This window comes from Globicephala melas, chromosome 4, assembly GCF_963455315.2.
Source record: "Globicephala melas chromosome 4, mGloMel1.2, whole genome shotgun sequence".
NCBI classification, from domain to species: domain Eukaryota; kingdom Metazoa; phylum Chordata; class Mammalia; order Artiodactyla; family Delphinidae; genus Globicephala; species Globicephala melas.
Window position 1 is genome coordinate 12,194,640 of NC_083317.1, and position 25,608 is coordinate 12,220,247.

At 39.1% G+C, this 25,608-nt stretch overlaps 1 protein-coding gene across 2 annotated transcripts in view; it reads left to right on the top strand.

The window, feature by feature from the left end:
• Nucleotides 1-1,455: 1,455 nt before the first annotated feature.
• PAXBP1 (PAX3 and PAX7 binding protein 1) overlaps nucleotides 1,456-25,608 on the top strand; it is a 37,101-nt gene continuing 12,948 nt past the window's right edge. Inside the window, exons 1-14 of one of the 2 annotated variants that reach the window (XM_030880780.3) lie at nucleotides 1,471-2,063; nucleotides 3,500-3,628; nucleotides 8,382-8,558; nucleotides 10,118-10,339; nucleotides 10,866-10,969; nucleotides 11,877-12,094; nucleotides 12,604-12,793; nucleotides 16,355-16,478; nucleotides 19,883-19,982; nucleotides 20,070-20,185; nucleotides 22,056-22,255; nucleotides 23,720-23,864; nucleotides 24,548-24,669; nucleotides 25,501-25,577. In XM_030880780.3, the coding sequence (XP_030736640.1) occupies nucleotides 1,721-2,063; nucleotides 3,500-3,628; nucleotides 8,382-8,558; nucleotides 10,118-10,339; nucleotides 10,866-10,969; nucleotides 11,877-12,094; nucleotides 12,604-12,793; nucleotides 16,355-16,478; nucleotides 19,883-19,982; nucleotides 20,070-20,185; nucleotides 22,056-22,255; nucleotides 23,720-23,864; nucleotides 24,548-24,669; nucleotides 25,501-25,577 (2,267 nt within the window). In that variant the 5' untranslated portion in view covers nucleotides 1,471-1,720. Of the gene's footprint in view, nucleotides 2,064-3,499; nucleotides 3,629-8,381; nucleotides 8,559-10,117; nucleotides 10,340-10,865; nucleotides 10,970-11,876; nucleotides 12,095-12,603; nucleotides 12,794-16,354; nucleotides 16,479-19,882; nucleotides 19,983-20,069; nucleotides 20,186-22,055; nucleotides 22,256-23,719; nucleotides 23,865-24,547; nucleotides 24,670-25,500; nucleotides 25,578-25,608 lie in introns of those variants that run through there. The other variant, XM_030880781.3, reaches the window with a different exon arrangement.

Genomic DNA, 25,608 nt, shown 5'->3' on the forward strand with positions numbered 1-25,608 from the left:
AAGAAAATGTTACAGAGGACGCTCTCAGCCTAGATCATCTTGCCAGTTTCCAAAAGTGAGTGATGGGTGGGCAGATCTCAATCCAATCAAAGAAAACCAGAGGCAGATGTGTATGATATAGAAATTTTTGAGCTTGGGATCTTTTTCAACTTGGAACTTAAATCTCAAGTGAAATTTTGACAGGATGGTGTAGGCAAGTAGGCACTTTGGTAGGAGTACAGACTGGCACAGCTGCTATAAAGAACTTAGAATTAGCCAAATTACAAACGCACATCTTTGGATCTAGCGATTCCACTACTAGTTCATCCTACTAGTGACCATTTTTCGAAGCTTTTCATTGCAGCATTGATTATTACAGCAAGACTGGAAATAACCGTAATACCAATTTTTTAATGGGACTGGTTAAATAGATTATGGTACAGTCTAACCGTGGATCACTATGCAGGTGGGTATTAGAAGAGACAACGTTTTATGAACAGATATGAACTGATCTCCAATTTATGTTAGACTAAAAATGCACTGTTTGCACATTGTGTAAAAAGGGTAATTCATAAAATATACATCTTTTCTTTTATGTTCATAGAATACCTCTGGAGGGTCATAAGAAACTTTTAACATTGCCGGCGAACTGGAAGGCTTCTAGAGATGGGTGGGCTTTTTTCACTATATGAATGAATGCCCCTTGTCACTTTTGAATTTTGAGACAAGAAAATTCGCATATATGCACATAAGTGAAGGACAAGGCCCTACATTTGGTGGCACAATGAGAAAGCAGGTGAGTTCCACTTCAAAGTCAAATACCCGGTTCCGCCCTTGGCAGTTAAGATTGTTACTATGTGACACAAGTCTGAAATGTGTCACAACCATTTCCAACCCTCAAGTCGATTTTTCCTTCCGTTTGTTTCTGAAATCAGCCAGGTTTCGGAACTGCTAGCAAACCTGGCATTCTTTCGAAAACACCAAAAACACTTTTGCTTTCGTTGTAACAGAGGGAAGGTGGCTAAAATATCAGGCCAAGGAACATTTTATCCTAAATGAGATTCAGTGTTTTTGAAAGTGCTCGATAGCCATAAAGCTGTAGAAATACGAAGTGCTACTCAGTAGAGTTAGTTATAATTATCATACCACACCTCAATGCAGTCTCGAGAGTAACATCCTACCCGCTGGATTGCACTTTCCCTCGCCAAACCTGGCTCCGCCCCTCCTCCCTCCCCTCCTCCCTCCCCTCCTCCCTCCCCTCCTCCCTCCCCTCCTCCCTCCCCTCCTCCCTCCCCTCCTCCCTCCCCTCCTCCCTCCCCTCCTCCTCCTTCTCTATTTGCCCCTCCCTGCGCTTGGCGGGAGGTTTCCTCGCGTGACTACGTAAGTGCAGAAGGCGCACTGCAGCTCCCTGGGCTGAGGGACAGCAGGGTTTACTCTGTCCTCTAATCTCTATGATCCTCTTTGTGACCCGTCGGATAGCACCGAAGTCTCAGAGTTCCATGCCGATAATCCTCCACGCCGACAGAGGACAGTGCAAACAGCTGATGTTCTCGCGAGAGGCGCGGAGTTCTCCCCAAGTACTGAGAGCGGGAGCGCAAGCGCGCTCAGGGGTGCACTGTCGCTGGAGGGAAGACGCGACTCGGCTGAAGCTTGGGGGGAGCGCGCGTGCGCCTTCGCGAGTTCTGCGCTGCCGGGGCCGCGGTGTGAGTGCCGGTGGGAGACAGACGTGCGGGCCGCGAGAATGTTCCGAAAGGCCCGGCGAGTGAACGTGCGTAAGCGGAATGACTCGGAGGAGGAGGAGCGAGAACGCGATGAGGAGCAGGAGCCGCCGCCGTTGCTGCCGCCGCCGGGCACCGGCGAAGAGCCGGGCCCCGGCGGCGGCGACAGGGCCCCCGGGGGGGAGCCGCTGCTGGGCCCGGGGCTGCCTCCGCCTTCCGCGCTGACCTCGGGCCCCGGGATTGAAGCCGGGGGCTGCTTCCCGGGAGGCGCGGAGCCCGGCAACGGGCTGAAGCCGCGCAAGAGGCCACGAGAGAACAAAGAGGTGCCCCGGGCCAGCCTGCTCAGCTTCCAGGATGAGGACGAAGGTAACCTTCGCGCTTCGACCTCCCAGATCCCGACATCCCTACCCCGCGCATCCACCTCGAGTCCCCGCATTCCCTGGGCTCCCAGCCTCAGCCCCCGGCAACGGAGCCCCTTCCCGCCCGACCCGCTGCACACTGTCCCCGCCTCCGGCCTTCTGCTCTGGCTGGGGACGTGTTCCCGCGCCGCCACCAGCCTTTTCTTAACTACCGCCTCCTTCTCATCGTCCTCCCGTGCATCTCCTATTCCTGGATCTCAGATCAGTCATTCTGAGTTTTTCAAGTGGAAATTCAGTGTTCCCTGTCCTGCTTCTTTTAACTGGCGGGTGTGTTTTAGGGAGAACTCGAGTCAGGTCCCCATACTGCTCTTGGCACGTTCTCTGAGCCCTCTGTAGGTCACCGTGCCCACCCCTTTTGCCGTTCTCGTCCTGGTTAGACATCCTTGATCGGGAAGGCCGGGTGTGTAAGGAGTACTCGGTCTGGGAACAGACGCCCGGAGTTGAAGCTCTGGTTCTGAGTCACCTGGGGCCAGTCCCTTGCGATCGCGGAGCCTCAGTTTACCCATAAAAGTAAACAGGGGTACAGATGTGCGGCCTTCCTCGCATTGACATTTGGACAATGAAGAAAGACAGTGTAATGGTATTTCAGGGCAGTTTATCCAGTCTGGTGTGAGGGGCCAGGCTGCAGTGGATTTAGATTTCTGATCGTAAATGAGCCTTAAATCTTAAACCGTTTTACCTCCCGAATTGTTGAGTGTGTGTTTATATAACCCAGTTAAGTCCATGTTATGAAGCATCTCGGTGCGGGATGCTTTCTTGTTTCCAGTAATAGGCAGTTTCTCTTTGGCTTTCCTGTTGTTTTTTATCTTAAGTTTGAGAGGAGTACAGCCACATTTTTGTTTTTAATGATACAGGGACAATTTGGCAAAGTGCGTTTGACTTTTAAAGTTTTCAAATCAAGGATGATGGATACGTCATCAAAACTTATTTTTGAAAAGTGATTAGCTCTCAGCTTAGTCTTGAAATAACAGTATGTCAGTTTGTGATGAATATAGAGTTACTCGGATTTGACAGCTCTGTAAACTAGCACCTTTTGATTTTGGATGTTTTGTTTCGGATACCTTAATCATATGATAATCAGGTGCTTTTTCGATGACTTTTTCTTCCTCCTGCAATAGATGATTCAAGGAAGACAGTAGGACACAGGACAATTTTTTGCAGTTACATGTGTTTTGCCTTTTAAAAAGTCTCAAATTGGCATTATTCCAGATTAACCTATGAAGTTGACTCAGTTTTTGAGAACCTATTACAGATTTGAAATAATTTCAAGTTATGTAATGATTTGGCGTGTATGAGTATGTATTTGGAAGAATTTGCAAGTTAGAATGGAAAACACTGTCTGAAAATGGTTACTACAGACTTCGTTTAATTTCTTTTTTTAAGAAAGTGAAGAAGTTTTCAAAGTGAAGAAATCAAGTTATAGCAAAAAGATAGTAAAATTGCTTAAGAAAGAATATAAAGAAGATCTTGAAAAATCGAAGATTAAGACAGAAATCAACTCATCAGCTGACAGTAAGTACCAAACGAATATGATTCTTTTGAAATGACAAAATGAAACTGTTTCTCACAGGGTTTGAATGGATTTGGTATATATAGTGAACTTGTTCAGTTGACTTTGTCATTGTCAGGGGTACAAATTGAGTAACGATACAGTTCTTTTGTTTAATTATAAGACAATTGCATTGTAAATGCATTTTTTAAAAAGACAGAACTGTTGCCACAGGAATGTTTCTGCTGCAATGACTAAATTGTCTCCCAATTTTCCTACTAGTGTTCCAATTGCTGTTGAACAGAGAAGGGAGGTTTCGCACTTAAACCTGAGATACAGGTTTATTCCTATTTGAAGGAGTACTGTGCAAATTCCCGTACTTGTATTTTGTAGAGACAAGCTTTCGATTCCTTTGGTGTTATTTACACAGTTGGTTTAATTCTTAGAGAACTTTTAGGAATGCCCTAAGTCTAATGTTGACAATACTCCCATTCAGCAGCCTCATCAGCTACACAGATGAAGACTCCTCAGTGTGTGGCCCCTGCCTGCGTTGTACAGACATCTCTCATGTCCTCTCACAATCTAAGTTAAAATTTTTAAGCAGTTATTTGTCCTTAGGAAAGTGGTTCCATTATCATATGCTAATATGAGTTATTCTCACTGCAAGTGCTTTAGGGAAATATTTTTATTTTATGGAATTAAAGGTAGAATTATTATTTCCCAGTTCTCCGCTATATGCTTAATGTGGAAAAGTATGTCCTTATATCTCAAATTTGCGATCTTATTTTGGAGACAGCATCACTTAAATGTATAACTGGACTCAGTATTTGGCAAAGTGTCCGGTGAAGTTTAACTACATTTTTTTTTAGAGGTGGGTGAAGGAATGCTTCCTAGATAAAGTGGAATTTGAAGCCGGCTTTTTGATAATTTAAATACCAAAGGCTAGGGGAGGTATGGGGATATTAAAGATTAATGTGACCTAGGCTGTTTTGGAAAAGAGCAAGTATGCCTGACAGGCCAAAGTAGACGATTTGTGGAGGAAGCGGAGGTTTAGGGTGAAAGGTACGTTGCTGACTGAATGTGAAGGATGTTTACTATCTAGTAAGGGATTTAGGGTTGCTGTTTCAGCGGCCTGCAAGATGCCGACATGATGAATGCCTTTTGAAATCTTAACCTGGTGTTAGCATGCAGCATGGATTGGCACAGGGAGAGATTGGAGGCTTAAAGCAGTTGAAATGCAAGGGCCAGCTTTAATCCATTAGTAGTGGGTTTAAAAAGGTCTCAGCTGAGCAAGACGGAGGCTTTTCCTGACTCAGTGGGAAATTGTGGATGAGTTAAAAATGTTTGCTGTGGGTGTGGGTAAAGAACTAGTAAAAGATGATTTGAGAAGTATTGCAAGGGAAGAATTGGTAGACCTAAAGTATGAGTCAGCTATTGGATTTAAAAGAAATAGTCAGATTTGAGCTTTTGTGCCAGGTGACTGAGATAATAATTATGTATGATATACAGAAATAGGGAATGCAGGTGGGAGGAGGAGGGAGGAGGGTTTTTAGGGGAACTGATTATTTTTGACTCTAGGAAGCTGCTTCATATTTTCCAGATCTCTTGAGAACCAACTGTGTACGATGAAATCGAGCAAGGAAGGTCAGGAAAAGTGAGAACTGAGAAAGGACCATTTACTGTTGGGTTAAGAAATTGAAGCAAGTACAAGGTTTTTGAAGCCACCTTCTGTGACCTCTTCTATCTTCTACTTTCATATAACGGATTTCCTACTCACCCAATAACTCAATTAATGTCCTCCCCAAAGGTGGAGCCTCTGTGTTACATAGGTCGTCATCTCTGAAGTGATGGCGCTCTGTAGCTCTTCTCATTCATCAAATCACAATCCCGGGCTTTTCCTACCCCAGCCCTCCTTAGACAGGCGGAGGTGCATTAACTTGAAAACAAGGGTAGTATCAGTCTACTTTTGTGATATTCCTAAAATGATGAGTTTACCTTTAAACTTGAATTTGAGTGGAAATGGCCAGTGAAGATTTGGAGATGTAGGTTTAGATATGGTGCTCATTGAGGTGATCATTAAAACCAGAGTAAATGGAGTTGATGAGGGAGTAGCATAAAGGAAAAATTCCTGAGGACCAAAGACTTCTACCTGTAATAAGCATACACATAGAGAAGAGGGTTTACTGAAGAGCGAAAAAGAATCATAAAGTCCAAAGGAGAAAAGATAGGAAAGTTTCAAGATGATGACTGTCAGTTGTGTGAAATAGTATCAGAAAGGTCAGGAAAAGTAAGGGCTGAGGAAGGGCTATTGGCAGGGTTGCTGTGTTCTTTTCCGGAGGAGGGCATCTGGCAAAAGAGGCTAGTTTACTTGCCAAGCTCTGTGCCTGTTTGGAGGAAGGAACATCTTTTACTAAATTGCTCAGTGATACTGTATGAATTAGCTGTGGCTGCAGCCTTTGGGTTAGTTGGTGAGCTTGGAATGGGAGAAATCAAAGGCTGTTTGCCAGGGTTGAGGCATGCAAATTGGTGAGGAAGGGGTGGGTAGCAGGTCTGCACTGCTGCTTTGGGAAGTTTGGCAGAGGGAGAAGGAAAGGACGGTAGAGAAACAATTGGGATCAAGTAGAAGTTCTTTTGCTAAAGAGAAGCCTGTGTGTCTTTGTAGACAGAAGAAAGGAGAGGGAGAGCCTGACCCCCACCTCCTTTCAGATTATGTTAAACTCTGACTCTGTCCAAGTGAGTTCACTTCCATTTTCAAATTTGGAGCAATCATAATTTCGGTTTATATATTCTTAATAATATTATGACCAAGAATTTTATCGCATTAATTTTTCAGTGTAGTTTGTTGTTTAAAATCATGTAATCATCCGAATGATACATAGCTACACTACTATTAACTATACTTCCATATATCAGTGTTTATTTCCTTGTGTTAAATGTATACTTATAAATAAAACAGCTGCAAACCTAAAAAAAAATCATTCAAAGTAGAGAGAATATTTGTGACAGCAAGTTTCTGAAAGTAGCAGTCAAAGAAATTGAGGCACAAGAGGAGCCTAGAGAAGGTTAGTTAGCGTCTCTTTTTATAAAGCTGTCTGAAAGGATAATATATGACCAAGTCACAAAAATTCACCTGTCAGCCATGTTTTGGACTTGTATTTGCTCAATCACAAGCAAATACTTATCAACTTATTGAAACACTGAGTCTTTTGAAGTCTGCAGAAATCTTTATCTGGGCATATCTGATCTAGTAAACCTTCTTGTAGTTCTGTTTTGTCTATAAAAGCCATTGATGTAGTGTAGATTGAGAGCAGAAGGAAATGGGTAGTTCTTGACTATATCTATCTTTATACATCTGATTAAACTGAGTTTTAAAATCTCATAGCCTTAGAAGTCACTTCAGAGGGAGTCTGTGGCTAACGAGGTAGGATGGTAAATTTAAATAACTAAAGAGCCTTAAAGCAGAATGACCTAAATCTTCTCAGTAAAGCTAAAGGGTGGGGGGAGTCATTATCCCCAGCACTCTTCTTTAGGGAAGTAGAATATGGTTTGAGAAGAACTAAGAACTTTTGAAGCAGTTTTGGGGAGGGAGGGGAGCATGCTAGGGAAACAACAGAAGTTTATCTTTCATATTTAGAATGAACTTTTGTTTTACTCTTCCATTATATTCATGGTGCCTCTTGTGTGCATTGCCAGGTTCAGTACTTCAAGGTGAAAAACACTGATTTTCTGAGCTTTGCCTGGGAAGGGTGTAATAGGACTATTTAGTTATAAGTAAAGTAAACCGTTTGGTGTGAAGTAAACCACTGTAACAGTCTTGAAACTGGCCTCGGGAATGGCCTGAGAACTAGAGAGCTCTCTCCTCTGTCCACGTGGCCAAGTACGGCTACTCCACAACTCCCTTCCTAGTTTGCATGTGGTTTTTAGTGCCACCTAGTCTCTGACTTGTCTCTGTGTCCCAATTCCAGATTGCCAGAAAAATCAAGTTTAGTCACACATCCACTCTTAAACGTTCATTCATGGCAATGGGGTCAGGGGCTTACACAGTGTAAATGTGACTTTTGGGTCTCGACCCTTCAGATGATGGGTGACAAATGGCTGTGAACTAAGATGATACCCCGTAAAGTGTTCATTACAGAGAGGTTTTTCTGGTCTGTAATCTTTGTTCTTGATAGAAAGCTGCCTCAAGTGGGCTTAGAGTTTAACGAAATACTGACATGTAAAGTGAAATAATGCTTCCAAGAGGTTTGAACAGTTACCTATGAGAGTTTAGAGGGAGAAACAGTTAGTTGATAAACTAGTAAAATTTTGATAAAATTAAAGGTAGCGAGCTTCCCTGGTGGCGCAGTGGTTGAGAGTCTGCCTGCCGATGCAGGGGACCCGGGTTCGTGCCCCGGTCCGGGAGGATCCCACGTGCCGCGGAGTGGCTGGGCCCCGTCAGCCATGGCCGCTGAGCCTGCGCGTCTGGAGCCTGTGCTCCACAACGGGAGAGGCCACAACAGTGAGAGACCCGCGTACCGCAAAAAAAAAAAAAAAAAAAAAAATTAAAGGTAGCGATTGGGCAGGCCTCATGCATCCCTGCGTCCCCTGTATTGTTGTTACCTCCCAATTGTGTTTATTGTGATTTATTCATTTTCACACATCAGTGGTTTTAGTTTTTTATAAACAATTAAAATAGTTCAAGCTTTAATGAATTGAGCCCATAGTTGCATTAGAAGTGACTCCTTAATTTATGGATCTTGTTTTAGATATATTTTATTACTTTTTTCAAAAATGTAGGCGAACCTCCTTTGGACAAAACAGGTCATGTTAAGGACACCAGTCAAGAAGATGGAGTTATCATCAGTGAACACGGGGAAGATGAAATGGATATGGAAAGCGAGAAGGAGGAAGAAAAGCCAAAGGCTGCCGGAGCCTTTTCAAATGCTTTATCTTCTTTGAATGTTCTCCGTCCAGGTGTGTACTTGCAAATTCTCCTTAGAACTGAAGTAAGCCCTCAAGAATGAGCTGTCTGTAAAGATGGTCGTTAGGAAGGAGTTAGCAAAGTGGTGTTTCTTATGACATCCCTCTTTGAAGCCAGGTTGTTTCATTTTGCAAATACAGAAAGTAAGAAAACGAGAAACTTCGCAACTTTCCAAGTTCATTCTCAGACAGGCAGTTTTATTATCAAAGCAAATGTAGGGCTTCAAGTAAATGGTACTAAAGTCCTTTTTTTATGTATTTCAGATTAAGATTTTAACATTTTTAAGAACTGCTACCAAAGGCAAAATTGCTGCTAGTTTTATGTTCACACTTTTTTTCTTTAACTTTTTTATGGAAATAATTTGTAGATATATTCACTGGCTAATCAGCTTTTGAATAAATAAATTGCTTAGTAGCCAAATTTAAATTATGAAGAGTAACCATTTAATTCATTATAAAATCTAAAAATACTTATTCTGTGGGAATTCCCTAGTGCTTTCACTGCTGTGGGCCGGGGTTCAATCCCTGGTCGGGGAACTAATATCCCACAGGCTGTGCAGGTAGGCCAAAAAATAATAATAAATTTAAAAAAAATAAAATTCTTACTCTGGGTTTGTAAAGTTGTGAAAAGTTATGTATATAGTTCTAGTAGCATTCTAATTGGTACAGTCTATATGGGAAGCAGTTGGACAGTATGAATCAGTAGATTTCAAATGTTCTTAGTCTTTGACCCTGTAGTTCCATAGCGAGAAATTTATCCAAGGAAATAATGTTTTTATTGCAACGTTATTTGCAATGAGCAACATTTAGAAAATGTCTAGCAGGAGAGGAATGGCTTAGTAAGTTAAGGTGCATTTACATGATGGGATATTATATAGTTGTTTAAATAACAATTTGAAGAGTAGCAAGGCATTAATTTTTACTGTAGGTGAAAATGTCAATTAATTTGATTATGTAGTAGATTATGCTTTATTGAGTGAATGTTGTAAACCACTAAAAATTATGTTTATGCAAAACAACATGGGAAAAAGCTTATGTTTTAATATGAAGAAAAAATTAGATACAGAATTATATATTCAGTGTGCTTACAGGTCAACTGAAAACTATTTGCAAGAGAAATATACTATAAATCTAATAGTGTTTTTTAGGGTGTAAGATTGTAGATACCTTTTTTGTTTTTATTTGTTTTCTGGTTTAGTAATAAATGTGATTTTATTGCTTTCGTTTACTTCTTAAAAATGAAAAAATATACCATTAAAATAAAACTGCTTTGGTGGATTTTCCCTTCCCCCCCTTCCTGTACATATTGCCATTATACATATTTCTTAGTTTCCCTAGCGACTTTTACTTTCATTTACACTAAACTAAAAATAAATCAGTTGTTTTGCAGGCACAGTTTGGGAAGGGGGCCGGGGATGCCAGCAGATAACATTAGAACATCACTGTGACAAGGTTGTCTTGATGAGATTCACTTATCTTTCATATTTTCAAGAAAATAGAAACTTTATTCCCTAATAATTGCATAGTTTATAATCCTCACCATTTGTTTCCAGGAGAAATTCCAGATGCAGCTTTTATACACGCTGCAAGGAAAAAGCGTCAGATGGCCCGGGAATTGGGAGATTTCACTCCTCATGATAGTGAGCCTGGTAAAGGCCGCCTTGTTAGAGAAGATGAGAATGATGCCAGTGACGATGAAGACGATGATGAGAAACGCCGTATAGTTTTTTCTGTGAAAGAAAAATCACAAAGGCAGAAAATTGCGGAGGAAATAGGTAACTTGATTTAATGGGACAGTAAGCCTGTTTCATTGCTATTAAATATAATTTGATACTACAATCAGATAAAAAGTACCTATACTTACTTAACTATGTTTAATGGTAGAGAACTGTTCTTGCTTGGGTGTAAGTGTCTTATTGGAAGTTTTTGAAAAGTGTAGCATGATTTTGGTAGCTAGTGTCTGTTGAGCACTGTGTGACCAGTATTGTGCTAAGCACGTAACATACATAAATATATGTAATTGGCTCTTCATTCTTAGGAGGCATTAGGTTTCCAGAGGTTAGGAAACTCATCTGAGGTTTTAATTGTTACATTGATACTGCCTTTTGCTTAAGGTATGCTGTGTGTTAAAACAAGCAAAAGCAGAAGTATCAAATGTGGGAGAGATCATAATAGACATTTTAACTTCAGTAAGATTGAGTTAATGCCAGTAGTTTTGCTTGATTTTTGTGAAATATCATGGTAGCATCTCTTCCCTCACTGTTTTTTTGGAATTATTTACTTCGCTGCTTATGGCTATAGGTATTGAGGGGAGTGATGATGATGCTTTAGTAACTGGAGAACAAGATGAAGAGCTCAGCCGATGGGAACAGGAGCAGATAAGAAAAGGAATTAATATCCCTCAGGTAAGAACCAAAGAATTAAACTTCAAAAATTAAAAAAAAAGAAATTAAAAAAAATTTTAGCTTATTTTGTTAAAGTAAAAACATATTGCACATTGAACTGATCCTTTGTCATTCATTCAAGTAACATAATGAGGGAAAATTATATAAAGTTATGTATCCAGTAAGCTGTTAGAAGAAACTATATTATATTTTGCCTTTTACCATCCAAATGATGGAAGAATTTCTGGTTTCTTAGGTAACTGTTTCTCTAACTGGTCCTTCAGCCGGCAGCATCAGCATCATATGGAAGCTTGTTAGAAATGCAAATTCTCACCCTCCCGAGTGAGACCTAGTGAATGAGAAACCCTGGGGGTGGGGCCCTGCCATCTGTTTAACAAGTCCTCTGGGCGATTCTGTTGCTCCTAAAGTTTGGAAACCACTGTATAGATAAGGTGTTTCTTTCCTATAGAGCTCTTTTTTTTCTGACTTTAAAAATTATTTTGTAGAAGATGGATTTCTCAGGAATGCAAAAATCTTATTGTAGATGAAAAATATCTTCCTCAATAGTTGTAACAATTTATTTTATAGAAGTAAGTAGTACAGCGGAAATACCACATAAAATTTTTTTTGTTGCTCGTGTTTTGACACAATTTAATGTCCCTAACTCTAAACTTCGTTATTGTTTTCCCGAAAGTTACTAGAAATGAATCCAGTAATCGCATAGGAATTAGAAATGAATCCAGCCCTACTTTTATCTGATTTTGAGGAGCTCTGCAATTACTTATTTTAGTTACATACTATTTGGAAAATGTGTGTAGTTTATATTGTTAGTGGTTTTTTTGTTTGTTTGTTTAACACTAAAGGCATGGGATTTTTCTTTTCATAGTTTCAGCTACTAGTTTTAATATACATCCCATTTCTTTTCTAGGTTCAAGCAAGTCAGCCCACTGAAGTGAACATGTACTACCAGAACACTTACCAGACAATGCCTTACGGTTCATCCTATGGCATTCCTTATAGTTACACAGCCTACGGATCATCCGATGCCAAATCTCAAAAAACAGATAATACAGTCCCTTTCAAAACTCCCAGTAATGAGATGACTCCCGTTACTATTGATTTGGTAAAGAAACAGCTTAAAGACAGGTAGGGCAGATCAACTTCTTAAAGACCTGTCCTCTAGCTTTCCGTTCCCTCAGGCAACATGTAGTCTGGGGTAGCAGATGCAGAATATCGGCAAAGAAGATTCACTGGCCTGTCTTCAAAAGCTAAACAGAAGATGACTTCATACTTTGTTCTGCTACCTTCTTGGATTACTTCTGTGGAAGCCTCGAAAAGTTTTTAAAAATACCACTCCGTGATCTTGTTGAAGACAGTTCTGAATTTGCACCTCTTGGACTCTGAAAAAGTGTAGTCAAGATATGGGGGGAAAAACAAAACAGTGAGATTTTGGTTAGCCCACCAAATAACTTTATGTGAAGTCTGTAAACTGCCGTTTTTTTGAGGAAAAGAGCAGTACAGATGAAAAGATCCACTCCAAGCATTTTTATATTCTAATAGTGGAACTAAATGCATTATTATAAATATTGCAAGAGTCCTGACAGCATAGACTTTCAGATGTAAATGTGTTATATTTATCCTTTTCTGTTCTTAAGGTTGGACTCCATGAAAGAACTGCACAAAACAAATCGACAGCAGCATGAGAAACATCTGCAAAGCCGAGTGGACTCCACCAGGGCTATTGAAAGATTAGAAGGGTCTTCTGGGGGTATTGGTGAACGGTATAAATTTTTGCAAGAAATGCGAGGGTATGTCCAAGACTTGCTTGAGTGTTTCAGTGAAAAGGTAAGAATGCAAAAATATTAATCTCTTTGAATAAGGCAAAATTAAGGAGGTCTAGATTTCTGTATTTCTCAGAAAATATCCACTGAATTCAACTTTAGAAGTGATGAAAAGTCATGCTTCATTTTCTCCACTTCATTAACAACCTTCTATCTTGGGGTAATCTAGTGCCTTGTAGAAAACAAAAAAAGATAATTCAAAGCATATTTAAATAAGACTTTGGCAAATCCTGCCTTAATTTAATGGTAGATTATTGGCCTGTCCTGAATTATTAAAATATAAGGGACTCATGAAATTTTCTTTTTTATGGTTCAGATCTAAACTTGCCTTTAAACTGTTTCTACAAGTAATTCCAAATATGCATAAAGTTGTAATATTTTATTAGCTTTTTTTTACCCTAGATAAAGTTGATTGCCATTGCTGCTAATAGCTTTCATCTAAATAAGCCTGTGCTTTATCCATTTCAGAAACCATTCATTGGCCATAATTTCTGTTAAGGTCTCATTTCTTCCAAGTTCATTTTTTTTAGTATGACAGTCAGTTGGCACAATTATTTGCATCCTATTGTACCATTTGTTTGCATTTTTTGTTAGCTGCCCGCGGAATCCTTTTCTCAAACAGCCTTTTAATTGATTTTTCTTTAAGATAAATGTTATTGTTTGATGCATTGGTTTATAGGCATCTGTGGACTTCACAGCCTTTTCTTTAAAAAAAAGTAAAATCATGGTGCTTTTGAATATCCTGTCTCTATAAACTTGCAAGTGATACAGGATTAGAAGGCACATTTTCTGTTATTCTTGGCCATATGAATTAGCATAGAATCGGTAAGCATACAGTATTTTAACTTTTTATTATCTCCGTTGATTACTTCAGTATCTTAAGGCCAAAGGCTGGCTAAAGAACAGTGCCAAACTGTGTCTTCCAAATGGATCTTAATGGTTCCAGCCAGTCTGTCAGATCCACCAAGTCTTCTCTGAAGGATTCATGTTCTTGTCCTTATCACCTGATTTCTGGAGAAGCAGCTACATTCTAAGCTATGATATCCCTTGTGGCAGATCTGTGGCTTAGGGTGACAAATACAGGGGTGAGAAAGAAACATAGGTTTGACTGCAGAGGGGCTGGAGTCAAGAGAAGTGGACATAAATGTCGGACCTGGCAGTTGTGTCCTTCCTACTAATAAAGCCCGTATGAGCCCAGGGGACATGGTGCCGAGAGCAGGTCTAATAACCTTTTGTGACTAGAAAAAGGATCTCTGTCTTAAACCATACTTTGTAAGTGAGATTTGTCCCCGTGGAGCTTTTTCTTGAAGTATCTGGGTCTTTGCTTTGGAACTTACTTGAGTAAACTTACACGCTTGTAATTGCAAACTGAACTCTTAAAAAATATCGACAGTAATATGATCAACTAGATTGTACCATTCTTGAGAGTTAAAGAGACTAGTAGAATATCTAGTTCATATAGTTTTCAATTGCTTACTATTTTAAAAACACTTAGTGTACTTTATCTCTCCTTGATTACCCTGTTCCTAGGGAAGTATCCCTCAGACTGTGCTGATAGGTTTTTACAGAGTCACTTAGATAAATGTTTATGGAGCAGATCTTAAACGTATCTATTATATAGTGACTACAGTTTAATTAAAAGAGAAGTAGATAATTCCCTTTTAAAGATGAGTATTTCATTTTGACAGTTTCATATGCATTTGATTTTATTGAGTCTGCTGCTGAGTTAATAATGTCATAAGTTGTCATTTTGGAAATACTGAGGAATAATTGGATAGATTTGAATATTCATTCCAGTTATACTATAAAAATATTGTTTCAGGGTAAGACCATCAAAATAGAAACACTCTTGTTTTTTTCTCTTTTGTTATAAAAGTTCAAGTGGTTTTGAACTTAGATTTTTAATTATTTTGCAGATTATTTTAACTTTACATTGTTTTGTTTTTCTGCAGTCATCTTCCTTCTGTGTTCTTTGTCTTAAATTTGGCCTTGAAATAATGATAGTCAATAACAATTTCCAGTTTGGAGAGGGTAAAGAAATTGTCATGGTGCACTCTTGAGATAAATTAGTATTGTTAAGAAACATGAATGAGAGCCGAAAATGTGTTTTAGGGCTTTTATTCTCAGTAGAATTTTCTCTGGGCTTTGTTAAAAGGCATTTTAATTACCTAAACAGGAAAATCACGTTATTGGAATTTTAACTATAAATTGAGTAATTAAGGTTCTGTCTGATGCAACCTCAGGCGTGCAGCTCTTATAGTAGAGGAGTGTTAATAATCTCCAGGACTAAAGGAATGCATAGGTACATTTGTCTTTAGTCCTGCACAGTTTGAAAAAATGAGGGGGTAGGTAAGTGTAAGTCACAATAATATGACAGTAATTGCTTCAAAAATCGATTCTAGTTAATTTTAGAGTCTGTGGGCTCAGCTCATATCACCAAGATGAATCAGTGCAGATTTGGGGACATTGTTGCCCATGGTGTGGCATATTAAAGAATAAAATAACTCCATCAGTTTGACCTTTCTGTGAACATTGGCTGCTTTTGCAATGGGATCATGCAAGTGTATAAAACTGCTTTTATTACAGACATCTTTGTATTCCACCTGCCTTTTTTTATTTTCCATTTACAGTCTGTTCAGTTCAGGACGCTGCTATAACACTTGGTGCCAGTGTTCCCAAACTCTAATGTGTTTTTTCATTTGCACTAACCATCAGGAAACTAGAATTTCTGGTTTCCTCAGGTATGTGTAGTGGTTGTCAGCGTTTGTGAGAGTTTCATAGCATTTGGTTATAGCATAGGTATTTATAAAGAGAACATTTTCTGGTTTTTCCTTTTAAGTTAGGTGTCATTCCGTAAGCTTTTTGTATTCCATATGAACCAAGTGAATGCTTAGCTGTGGCTATTAACCTGGAAGAATTTGTTGACTTTGTAAACTGACAATTTATGCAAAGAATTTTATTATTTTACTTACAAATATGGAGAAATTTAAACATTGGATAGGAAGAGAAGAACTTTCTGAGTTTTAGATAGATTGATTTTAGACAGGTTAGTGATAGCTAGAAATTTTATTCACCGTATTAATGTAAATGAATGCAGTACACGTTTGAAATGTGTAATAAAGCCACAAAGGTGCCGTTGCATCTTCTGGTATTACAAGGCAATAACGGTTTATTTTAGACTACAGAAATTGGCAAGGGAGATCATGCTGCTAGAAAGTTAAAAATGGACTTTTAAAAAGGACTTTCAAGTACTTTATTCTAAAAGAAGCACTAAAATTTCTGACAATTCTTTACTCACTCTCTTTACTAATGTTAAAGTGTTTAACCTAACCAAACTTTTGCTCCAATAACTAGGCACTGGACATTATAGCTCCATATACGGAATAAAAGAAGAAGTGGTGTTTCCCAGAAATCATAAAACTGAATTACTATTTGTGTTTCATTGAGAGTTCATGATTATTCTGTCCAGAGGGTACTTTTTCAGAAATCCGGAAATAATATGGAACCCTCAAATATATAAGCAGCTGAGGAGTTTGGTGTTACGGAGTGTGTTGTATTTTTACAGGTGCCACTGATTAATGAACTTGAATCAGCAATACATCAGCTGTACAAACAGCGAGCTTCCCGCCTTGTCCAAAGACGACAAGATGATATTAAAGATGAATCTTCGGAGTTTTCAAGCCATTCAAGTCAGTCCATCTTGAAGGTTTTTATTATTCATTAAACAACCTTGTTTACTTAGTGCATCCTAATTGAAAATTAGACGTCTCAGAGCATTTTTTCTTTTTAAAGAAACAAATTTCCTTGCTCTTGTGTCAGGTAGATCTAAAATTAGCATGTGCTTGGATTGTGTTTAAGAAAATATAGCTTTGCGAAGGAACTCAAATCATGTACTAATATTCTATCGATCTTATTCTTCTTTGGGCATTCTTTCATTCTTTATAGTAAAGACATCATCAGTATTTTATCTTAAAACCAGTACCTATTTGGCCCTAACTGATTTTCCCCCCATTTTAACACCAATACAAACGCTGTTGTTGATCACAACAAAGGTTTTGAGTTAGGGGCTGGGAAATTCTATATGGGAGAGGGGGCTTTATTACATAACAAATGGTACAACTCCAAGATGAGGGGAGTTTTGAGCTTCACCCCTTAGATAAAGCAAAATGTTTTGTATTTAAAATTTTTTTGTATTTTCTAGTTTGCCTCATATAGTGGGGTTTTTTTTTAGTAAGTCAGTTGGTGCCTACACTTTTTGAAATTTTAGTGTAAAAATTTGGAGATTTAATTTATATTCCTTTCATTATGATATGTGTTATGGAAAACCAAAATTAATTGGAAACCTCTTCTTAAATAGTTGAGCTGAAATTCTTTAACCAGACGTTTTAAACATTTTAATTCTGCTTTTTCATTGCCCTCTTATATTCTTGGGTGCTGTAATAGGAATTTTCCTACGTTGGATTTCTCATGGCTTCTTTTGTCATCTCTTCGGTCCCTATGTCAGCAGTTCTTAAGTGGAAGTGTACATCAGAATTACCCATGATGTTAATTTAAAATGCGGATTTCTTGGTCCTGTCCCCAGAGATTCTTGCCAGGTCTTGGATGGTGTCCAGTAATCTGCATATTAAACAACCACCCCAGGTGTTCCAAGTGCAGAGGGCCCTGTTATTCTTTCTGAAAACAATGCTTTGTCATATAGCGTGTCCTCTAAATTAGAGAGACCTTGAATCCCTGAGGAAGCATTCTCCTGTGTGCTGGATGGGCTTTGGAGCATCGTAAAGAGGTGGTAACATGGCCGTCAGATGAGTCAGACTCAGATGTAAGCCACATGAATGGCTTTGACCTTCTGTTTTTGCCGTACACGTTTAAATTGGATTAGTGCCATCTGGGGCACCTAAATAACTAATGCATCCCGCCCAAATCACTTTTGATCCAGACAGAACCAGATTTCTGGGGCAAATCACAGGTAATCATTGTACCTATGATGGGAAGTAATTTCCTTTTAAGTTAAACGGTTGGGTGAGCCCTGCATTTCATCAAATGCTTTTTCCTGCCTATAATCTGTTCTTTACAATTTGGAGGTATTTACTGATATGGAATTTGAAGTAAGCGTTGAATGATGGATGTTAATTAGATTGATAGCTGCAAAGAAGTGAAAGGTAATGAGAAAGTGAAAAGTATTTTCCTAGAGGGAGTATTCATTAATTGCCAAACATTTGAGAAAAATTGCATGGGGTACTGAAGTATCGATTCTTTTTCTGATCTTTTTTTAAAGAAACAAAAATACAGCCAGAAATTCATTTGTTTAGATTTGTAAACACTTATCACAGTTACTGCATATAATTCTGACCGAAGTGAGGGAGGCTATCTCTCGAGTCATCTACTCTCTTATATCTCCCTCAATATATATTTTACAAAATCTGTAAATATAATAACATTTTAAGTATTTATTATAGTAGAGAATTTTCTTTAAAATATTTCTTTAATGAAGGGTAGCTCTTAAAGAGGCAGGAATCATTTCTGTAGTTTGGGACTTTTTAGCCAATTCATCTATGGTGTGTAGTGGAGTTCCAGTTGAGGTAGAGCTGGGGCATTTTGTTTACTGATCTTTTTTTGTAATTTGAACTCTGGAACATACTTCCTAATATCCAAGCTATTTTGGAATATGAATGAAAAATTCAGTAAAAGAGTCAACTTTTAAAAGTAGTAGGATCTAGGATAGTTAGGATACACCGAAGTGGATACCAGCTCATTTTTGGTTTTATTTTTCCTGTTGTTGCTATCAGTGACACATCTTTGATATCAGGAAAAAAACTATGGAAAAGCCTTAAATTGACGTCTTTCATTTTGCACGTGATCTCCCCCTCCCCCGCCACCACCCTTTGGGTTTTGTGCTTCTCGTTACTATCCCATGTAATACAGAATATCTCCATAGCGTAGAACTTAAGTGTAGACATGAGGAAGCGTCACAGACAGATGTTTGCCCCACTCTTCCTTCTACCCTAGGCAAGAGATTCGAAGATTCTTCTCTGGAGAAAGAGAGTGGGTCCAGAGAAAAGACTATAACATCTGGGGGCCCCAACAGAAAGTTGACTTGTACCCGGGATCTGATGGAGATGCCCCTGCTAGACAGCTCCCACCTACATCCACAAAACTTCCAGTCTCATTCTTACGTAGGAGGTAGTTAATGATCATGGTGATCAACACAAGCAGTTAGAACCAAAGGGACTGAGGAAACAAAGACAATGCAGGTGACGGGAGAAAATTTAAAACATAATTGCTGTCCTCAGGGAGATGTTGGAAGGGATCCTACGCGTAGCACAAGTAGAGGATGCTATAGAAAAGGAATGTTCTAAGAAGAATAGCTGTATCTCAGAAACTAAACACGTGGTAAGTGAAATATAAATTTAAATAGGAAGGTTGAAAGCTAAAGCTAGAAAATTGCCCTAGAAATTAAAAAAAGAGAGATGGAAAATAGGGGAAAAAAGAAATAAGGGAATTGTGCTTTGAAAGTAGGGTTTGAGAAAGCACAACTTGGTCCTATCAGATATGATTTTCAGTCTATATGTTGATTCTGCCCTTGTTCTTAAAATAGTAATAGAGAATAAATTTCTACAAAGAAAAATTAGAATGAAATAGAATAAATGATTAAACTCCTGCAACAAAGCTGTTTTTTCATCCTTCCTACTTGTGTCTCTGCTGTCATATCATTCAACATGTGATGCCTAAGTTCGTCCTTAAAAAAGTAATGTATTATTTTTCCCTTTACACAAGTAATTTAGATTTTTAATTTATTTGGTCATCATGATAGCATAAACTAGTTCTGTTACTTAGACATAAGAACAGGGATTAAGCCCATTTGCATTTGTGTAGTGTTGTTGAACTCTCCATTTATTTTTCTCTTCCTTTTCGTGGGAACACAGATTAATACTGAGATTTGCTCTAAACTAGAAAACTATCCAGTTTATCGGTTACTGCAGAATCCTGCTGTTGAGATTAGAAACCAGTCTATCATTATGGCTTATTCTGTGCAAACTCTTTCCTCAAGATTGCTGAAGGAAGGCTTTTAATTTTAACCATCGTTGTTTTACAGATAAAGCTCTGATGGCACCAAATCTTGATTCCTTTGGACGAGATCGGGCACTGTATCAAGAGCACGCAAAACGGCGGATTGCAGAACGGGAGGCGAGAAGGTAATTCTACAGACGCTTGCTGTTGGTTTGTTTGTGAAGGGAGGAGTCTCTTTTATCTGGTTTGGGAACTTGATATTTGTTATTTAGGACTCGTCGTAGACAAGCCAGAGAGCAAACCGGTAAGATGGCAGATCACCTTGAAGGCCTGTCCAGTGATGACGAAGAAACATCTACAGATATTACAAATTTCAATCTGGAAAAAGGTTAGACATTTATTTGGAAATGAGATTCACTGTCAGTGTGCTTTCTCCTTGGCTGTGGTTTCTACCATGAAATAATTTGAAGTTTTGTGGCCTCTGCTTTAGAACTAGGCACTCTGGTTTAATTATTAAAACTCGCACCCATTTTTATTGAGGAGTTCTCAAAATTAGGGGTAACACTTTGTTGTGGGGTTCATCTAGTACTTGCATTATAAATGATATCACTCTTTGAATCACAGAATTTTAAAAGTGACAAGAAAATGTTTCAGATCCCAGGGGCAGCCCTAATGCAGCCTGTCTGGTCTAGAAAGGTAAAGGTTGGCAGTAGGGCATTCAGCCCTGAAGGGAATTCCTGATTTTGGGAGCCCCGAATAATTCAGTCAAGAGGAATAGTTAGTTCTGTTACATGAAGACCTTTCCAGAAGGATCCCCTAGTAAAAGTCTTTATTTCCCACCACTGGCTGTGATTATTTGGAATTGTAGTGACTGCGAGCCCTTTGGAACTTAGTTGGATAAGCTTATTTTTTTTTCCCACTCTTTTTACAGTGAACATTTCCAAACATACGGAAAACTGGAAGGAATAGCACAGTGATCACCCATATACACCTGTCACCCATATTCAGCAATTCTTACCGTCGTTTAGCCAAGTTTGCTTTGGATTTGTGTGTGTTTTGCTGAAACATTTGAAATTAACTTACGGACATCGTGGCACTTCCCTCTAAAAACTTTAACATCTTTAATGTCTTCTTTAAAAAAAAAAAGGATGCTTTTCTACCTAACTGCCACACTGTTGTCACACCTGCGAAAATTACCTAGAAGTTTTAGTATCATGTCTGCATTCAGTTTTCCTCCGTAACAGCCCCCCGCCACCCCGCCCAGAAGTCCTGGGACCGTTTCTGTTACTCTGTATCTTCTAAACCTGGATCCACACAAGGTTCCTGCATCGCACTTGGTTGTTACATCTTTTTATGTAGAATTAGTGAATATCATGATACCTTATACACATACACACACCCCTTTCTTTATTTGTTTAAGGCATTAACTTCCTGAAGAGACCAGGCCACTTATCTTGTAAAACGTCCTACATTCTAAATTTGTCTGTTTCCTCATGGTTTTCACTTGTTCTTCCAGTCGCTGTATTTCTTGTAAACTGGAAGTTAAGTCTTGATTAGATTCAGGTTAAAGCTTTTTTGGCAAGAATGCTTCACACAAGATGCTGTTACCAGCATGATACCAGATGGCAAATGTTAGGTTGCCCACTATTAGTGGTGTTAACATGGATCTTGAGAAGCAGGTTGTCACGACTTGGTCTCCTCGTTATAAAGAGTCTGCTGTTCCAAGTCATATGGAGCGTTAAATAACCTTTTACTTAAAGATCCTAGCATCCATTGCTGATTCTTGTCTATGTCAGTTATTGCAGTCACCAACAGACTTTGAAAGAAGAGAGATGATTGGTCACTGATAGTGATACTACACATCTGTTATTTACGTGGTGATTTGTGGGCTGAAGAGCTGGATAACAGAGTTTGTACTTTCTGCAGTTACTCACAGTTACTCTTCCATGGTGCTTGAAACTTGAACCGAGTTTTTGGGGACAGGTGTTATTTAGACTGTGGTGACAGATAATAGTACATATTGGAACTATGCAGAACGGAGACTACCTGCACTGTGGTTTGCATGATAGACGTTTGGAACCTAAACTTACCTCTGGTTCTTTTCTTTTAAGTTGCAGTTAACAGTTATTCCTTTGCTAATGAGCCTATCTTATTGATACTCAAGCTACAAAGAAAACACTGAAAATATTTGAACTGTGTTTTTTCTACCGCATACTAAGTTTTGATTCTCTGTGGGGTTTTGTTGTTGTTGTTTTTAGATCGCATTTCAAAAGAGTCCAGCAAGGTATTTGAAGATGTCCTTGAAAGTTTCTGTTCAATCGATTGTATTAAATCCCAGTTTGAAGCATGGCGTTCAAAATACTACACATCCTACAAGGATGCTTACATCGGCCTTTGCTTGCCAAAGTTGTTCAACCCCCTCATAAGGCTGCAGCTTCTCACTTGGACTCCTCTTGAGGTGAGTGGCTTCTATCACTGTTGAAAAGCAATATACTGGACTTGCCTGGTGGCACAGTGGTTAAGAATCCATCTGCCAATGCGGAGGACATGGGTTCGAGCCCTGGTCCGGGAAGATCCCACATGCCATGGAGCTACTAAGCCCATGTGCCACAACTGCTGAGCCTGAGCTCTAGAGCTCGCAAGCCACAACTACTGAAGCCCGCGCACCTAGAGCTCATGCTTCGCTACAAGAGAAGCCACCACAATGAGAAGCCCACGCACCACAATGAAGAGTAGCCCGCACTTGCTGCAACTAGAGAAAGCCCGCGCACAGCAAGACCCAGTGCAGCCGTACATTTAATTAATTAATTTTAAAAGAAAGCAACACTTTCTTCTAAAAGGAAAAAAAAAAGCAATATACCATGATGCCTTGGGCACTTGTAACCTCAAAGCTAGAGATGTAAGCCTCAGCAAAGTGTTTTTCAGGGGAGATAGGTCACCCACAGGGCTATAATTGACACATTATCACTGGGCATAATCTTACGATCTTTCCTTTTATGTTCTGTCCCTTCTCAAGAGAACTGCCTCTTGCTTTTCGATTTTTATACAGTGTCTTTCTCAGTCAACTAAAATTACATGTAGTGACGCTGAGATACGAACATGAATGAATAAGAACTTGGTTCTTTGATTCCAGAAAAACAGAACATCATGGGAAAGCTCAATGAGGAAGATGTGAAATGGGACCCTGAACTAAGTCAGTGGTGATGGAAATCAGGAGGATGAGATAAACTGATAGATTTAAGAGGTGGAATCAATAGGACCTCTTTGCCTGTTACGTAAGGGAGGAAACTCAAATTGTCTGTTTACATGTAGTGGTCATGCTTATGATACGGTTTTGGAAGTTACCAACATATGGATGGAGCCGTGGGCATGAATGAGATGGGCTGGGTTGAATATGTGAACTGTAACGAAAAGAAGACTGAGGTTGAAGCCCTGAAAACAAGAGGAAAGAAATCTAAGCTCTGGGAACCATTCAGCTCCCAGCTCCTGATTGCTCTTTGCCAGACCTTGTGGAGTCCCACCCTGTCCATGTGTTTCTCAGTGTCCAGCAGAGACTCGGGGACACTCGTGTGCATCTGGGAGCTCTCCTTCTGTGTAGCTCCTTCCTCTGCCCCACAGCTTCTAGCGTTCCAGCCTTCCTGAGCTTAGATTGTCTACTAACTCAGCAGGACTGCTCTGCTTGCAGTTGCCTACCCTGATCTCCTCTTCTGACCAGGAGCTCACCTCATTTGATTCCGTTCTTTCAGGGGTCATAGTCCTATACTGCCTGTGGTCCATTGTCTGAAAATAGATGTTTCATATATTTGTCCAGTTTTTAGTTTATGACTGAAGGCTAAATCCAGTTCCTGTTACTCTTTTCATGACTGGAAGCAGAAATAGCCACTATTTTAAACGTTTGGGTAACCTTTTAACTATTTTCTAGGCAAAATGTCGTGACTTTGAGAATATGCTGTGGTTTGAATCTTTGCTGTTTTACGGTTGTGAAGAGCGAGAGCAAGAAAAAGATGATGTAGATGTTGCACTGTTACCTACCATTGTGGAAAAGGTGATTCTCCCTAAACTAACAGGTAGAGATTACTGAATTGAACATTCAAACACATTGGGTTTTTCAAATCTATTTTTAGGAGTTTTTAATCAGAACATATTTTCTCATAGAAATTATATTATTAATAATAAAGTTACCACCAGACCCAGACACGGCTAAAGGGTACCTATCTTTTAACTTGGGACTTAAAGACCACCTTGGGGAGGGCCTGGAATTGGGGGCAGTAATTGATCCACAGGCAAATTTCAGGCTCTTAAGAACTGCCTGAAGCAGAACTGAGTACATAGTTTCAGGGGGGATATGCCTTTTTCTGGGGAGCAGGTTCATTACTTTCATCCATTTCTCACAAACAAATTAGGAATTGTTGACCTATTTAAAATATTGATATTAAAAATAAAGCTCAAGTTCAGGTGGAAATTCTTGTTGCTGGCACAGCATCTCCTAGGATACAGAAATCCTGCTTTCCCGAATCTTTATTTTCACCAAGAAGCAGAAAATCATAGGAATCTGTCCCCTCGCCACATGCGCCTAATCTTCAACATTCCCGCGGTTAAGAGGACAAAGAAGACTGAAGCTTACACTCTAGAGGAAGAAAAACGTCATGATTGGCGTTTCTAAGTTGGGGACTGCTTGACATCAGATTCAAGTCAGCAGCAGTTTACTTCTGTATCTCAGTACATTCTGCTTTTTTTTTTCCCTTAATAGTGATAGCTGAAAATATGTGGGACCCCTTTTCTACAACACAGACTTCAAGAATGGTTGGAATTACTCTAAAATTAATAAATGGGTATCCTTCAGTAGTGAATGCAGAAAACAAAAATACACAGGTAATTTAATTATTATCTATGAAAGGTTTTTTAAATTTTTTTAAATTTATTATTTTGTCTTCTCCTTTCCCTTTGAAAATGAGCAAGAGTTGAGAGAATGAGTGGTTATATTCTGAGCCAGCGAGAAAATCTGATTCTCCCACTTGAGGCATCTGTCCTTTATAGCCTGAAATATACAAAATTTGAGATAGTAGTTTTTAATTTCAGAATATCGATTGGGAAAGATGATGTAATTGGTCTAGATAGCCTCTCGTTTGTACTGTTTTCACCCTCCTCACCACCCCACCCCCATTCTCAATCGGACTAATCACACATCCCTTGAAGACCTGTATTTTTTTTGGGAAAAGAAAAACTACTGGAATGGGTAACAATTGATAATTTAAATGCTGAAACATTTAAATAGCATGTAAAATAACGAGGTATTGTGTTATAGAGTTTCAGAACTTCAGATTGCCGCTGCCTGCACTGAACATTCTGATGAGCTATTTAGATATGAGAAAGTACTCCTTATCATTGTTTTATTTTCACTGACCTCATTTTGAGAGGAACCAGATTATAGGTCTGATCTTAAATCTTTATATAGTAGATTAAGAGGTTGGAAGATTTCTAAATGGCTTCATTGCTTGGTAATTCATGAGGGCTGAACGAAGAGTAAGTAGTAAATATTAAAGACCTTAGAACCGTCAGTGGGGAAAGTTAAAAAATTTGAGATGCTGTTCACTCAAAATTGAATACTCTGTATGATTTGGAATATTGCTTATTTTTATTTACTAAAATTTAACTTTTATAGTAACCCTTATTAAAATGCATGATCTGTTTTTAACTCCTTAGGTGTACCTAAAAGCACTTCTATTGAGAATGAGAAGAACTTTAGATGATGATGTATTCATGCCCTTGTATCCCAAAAAGTAAGTAACTCCTAAGAACATTGAAGATGAT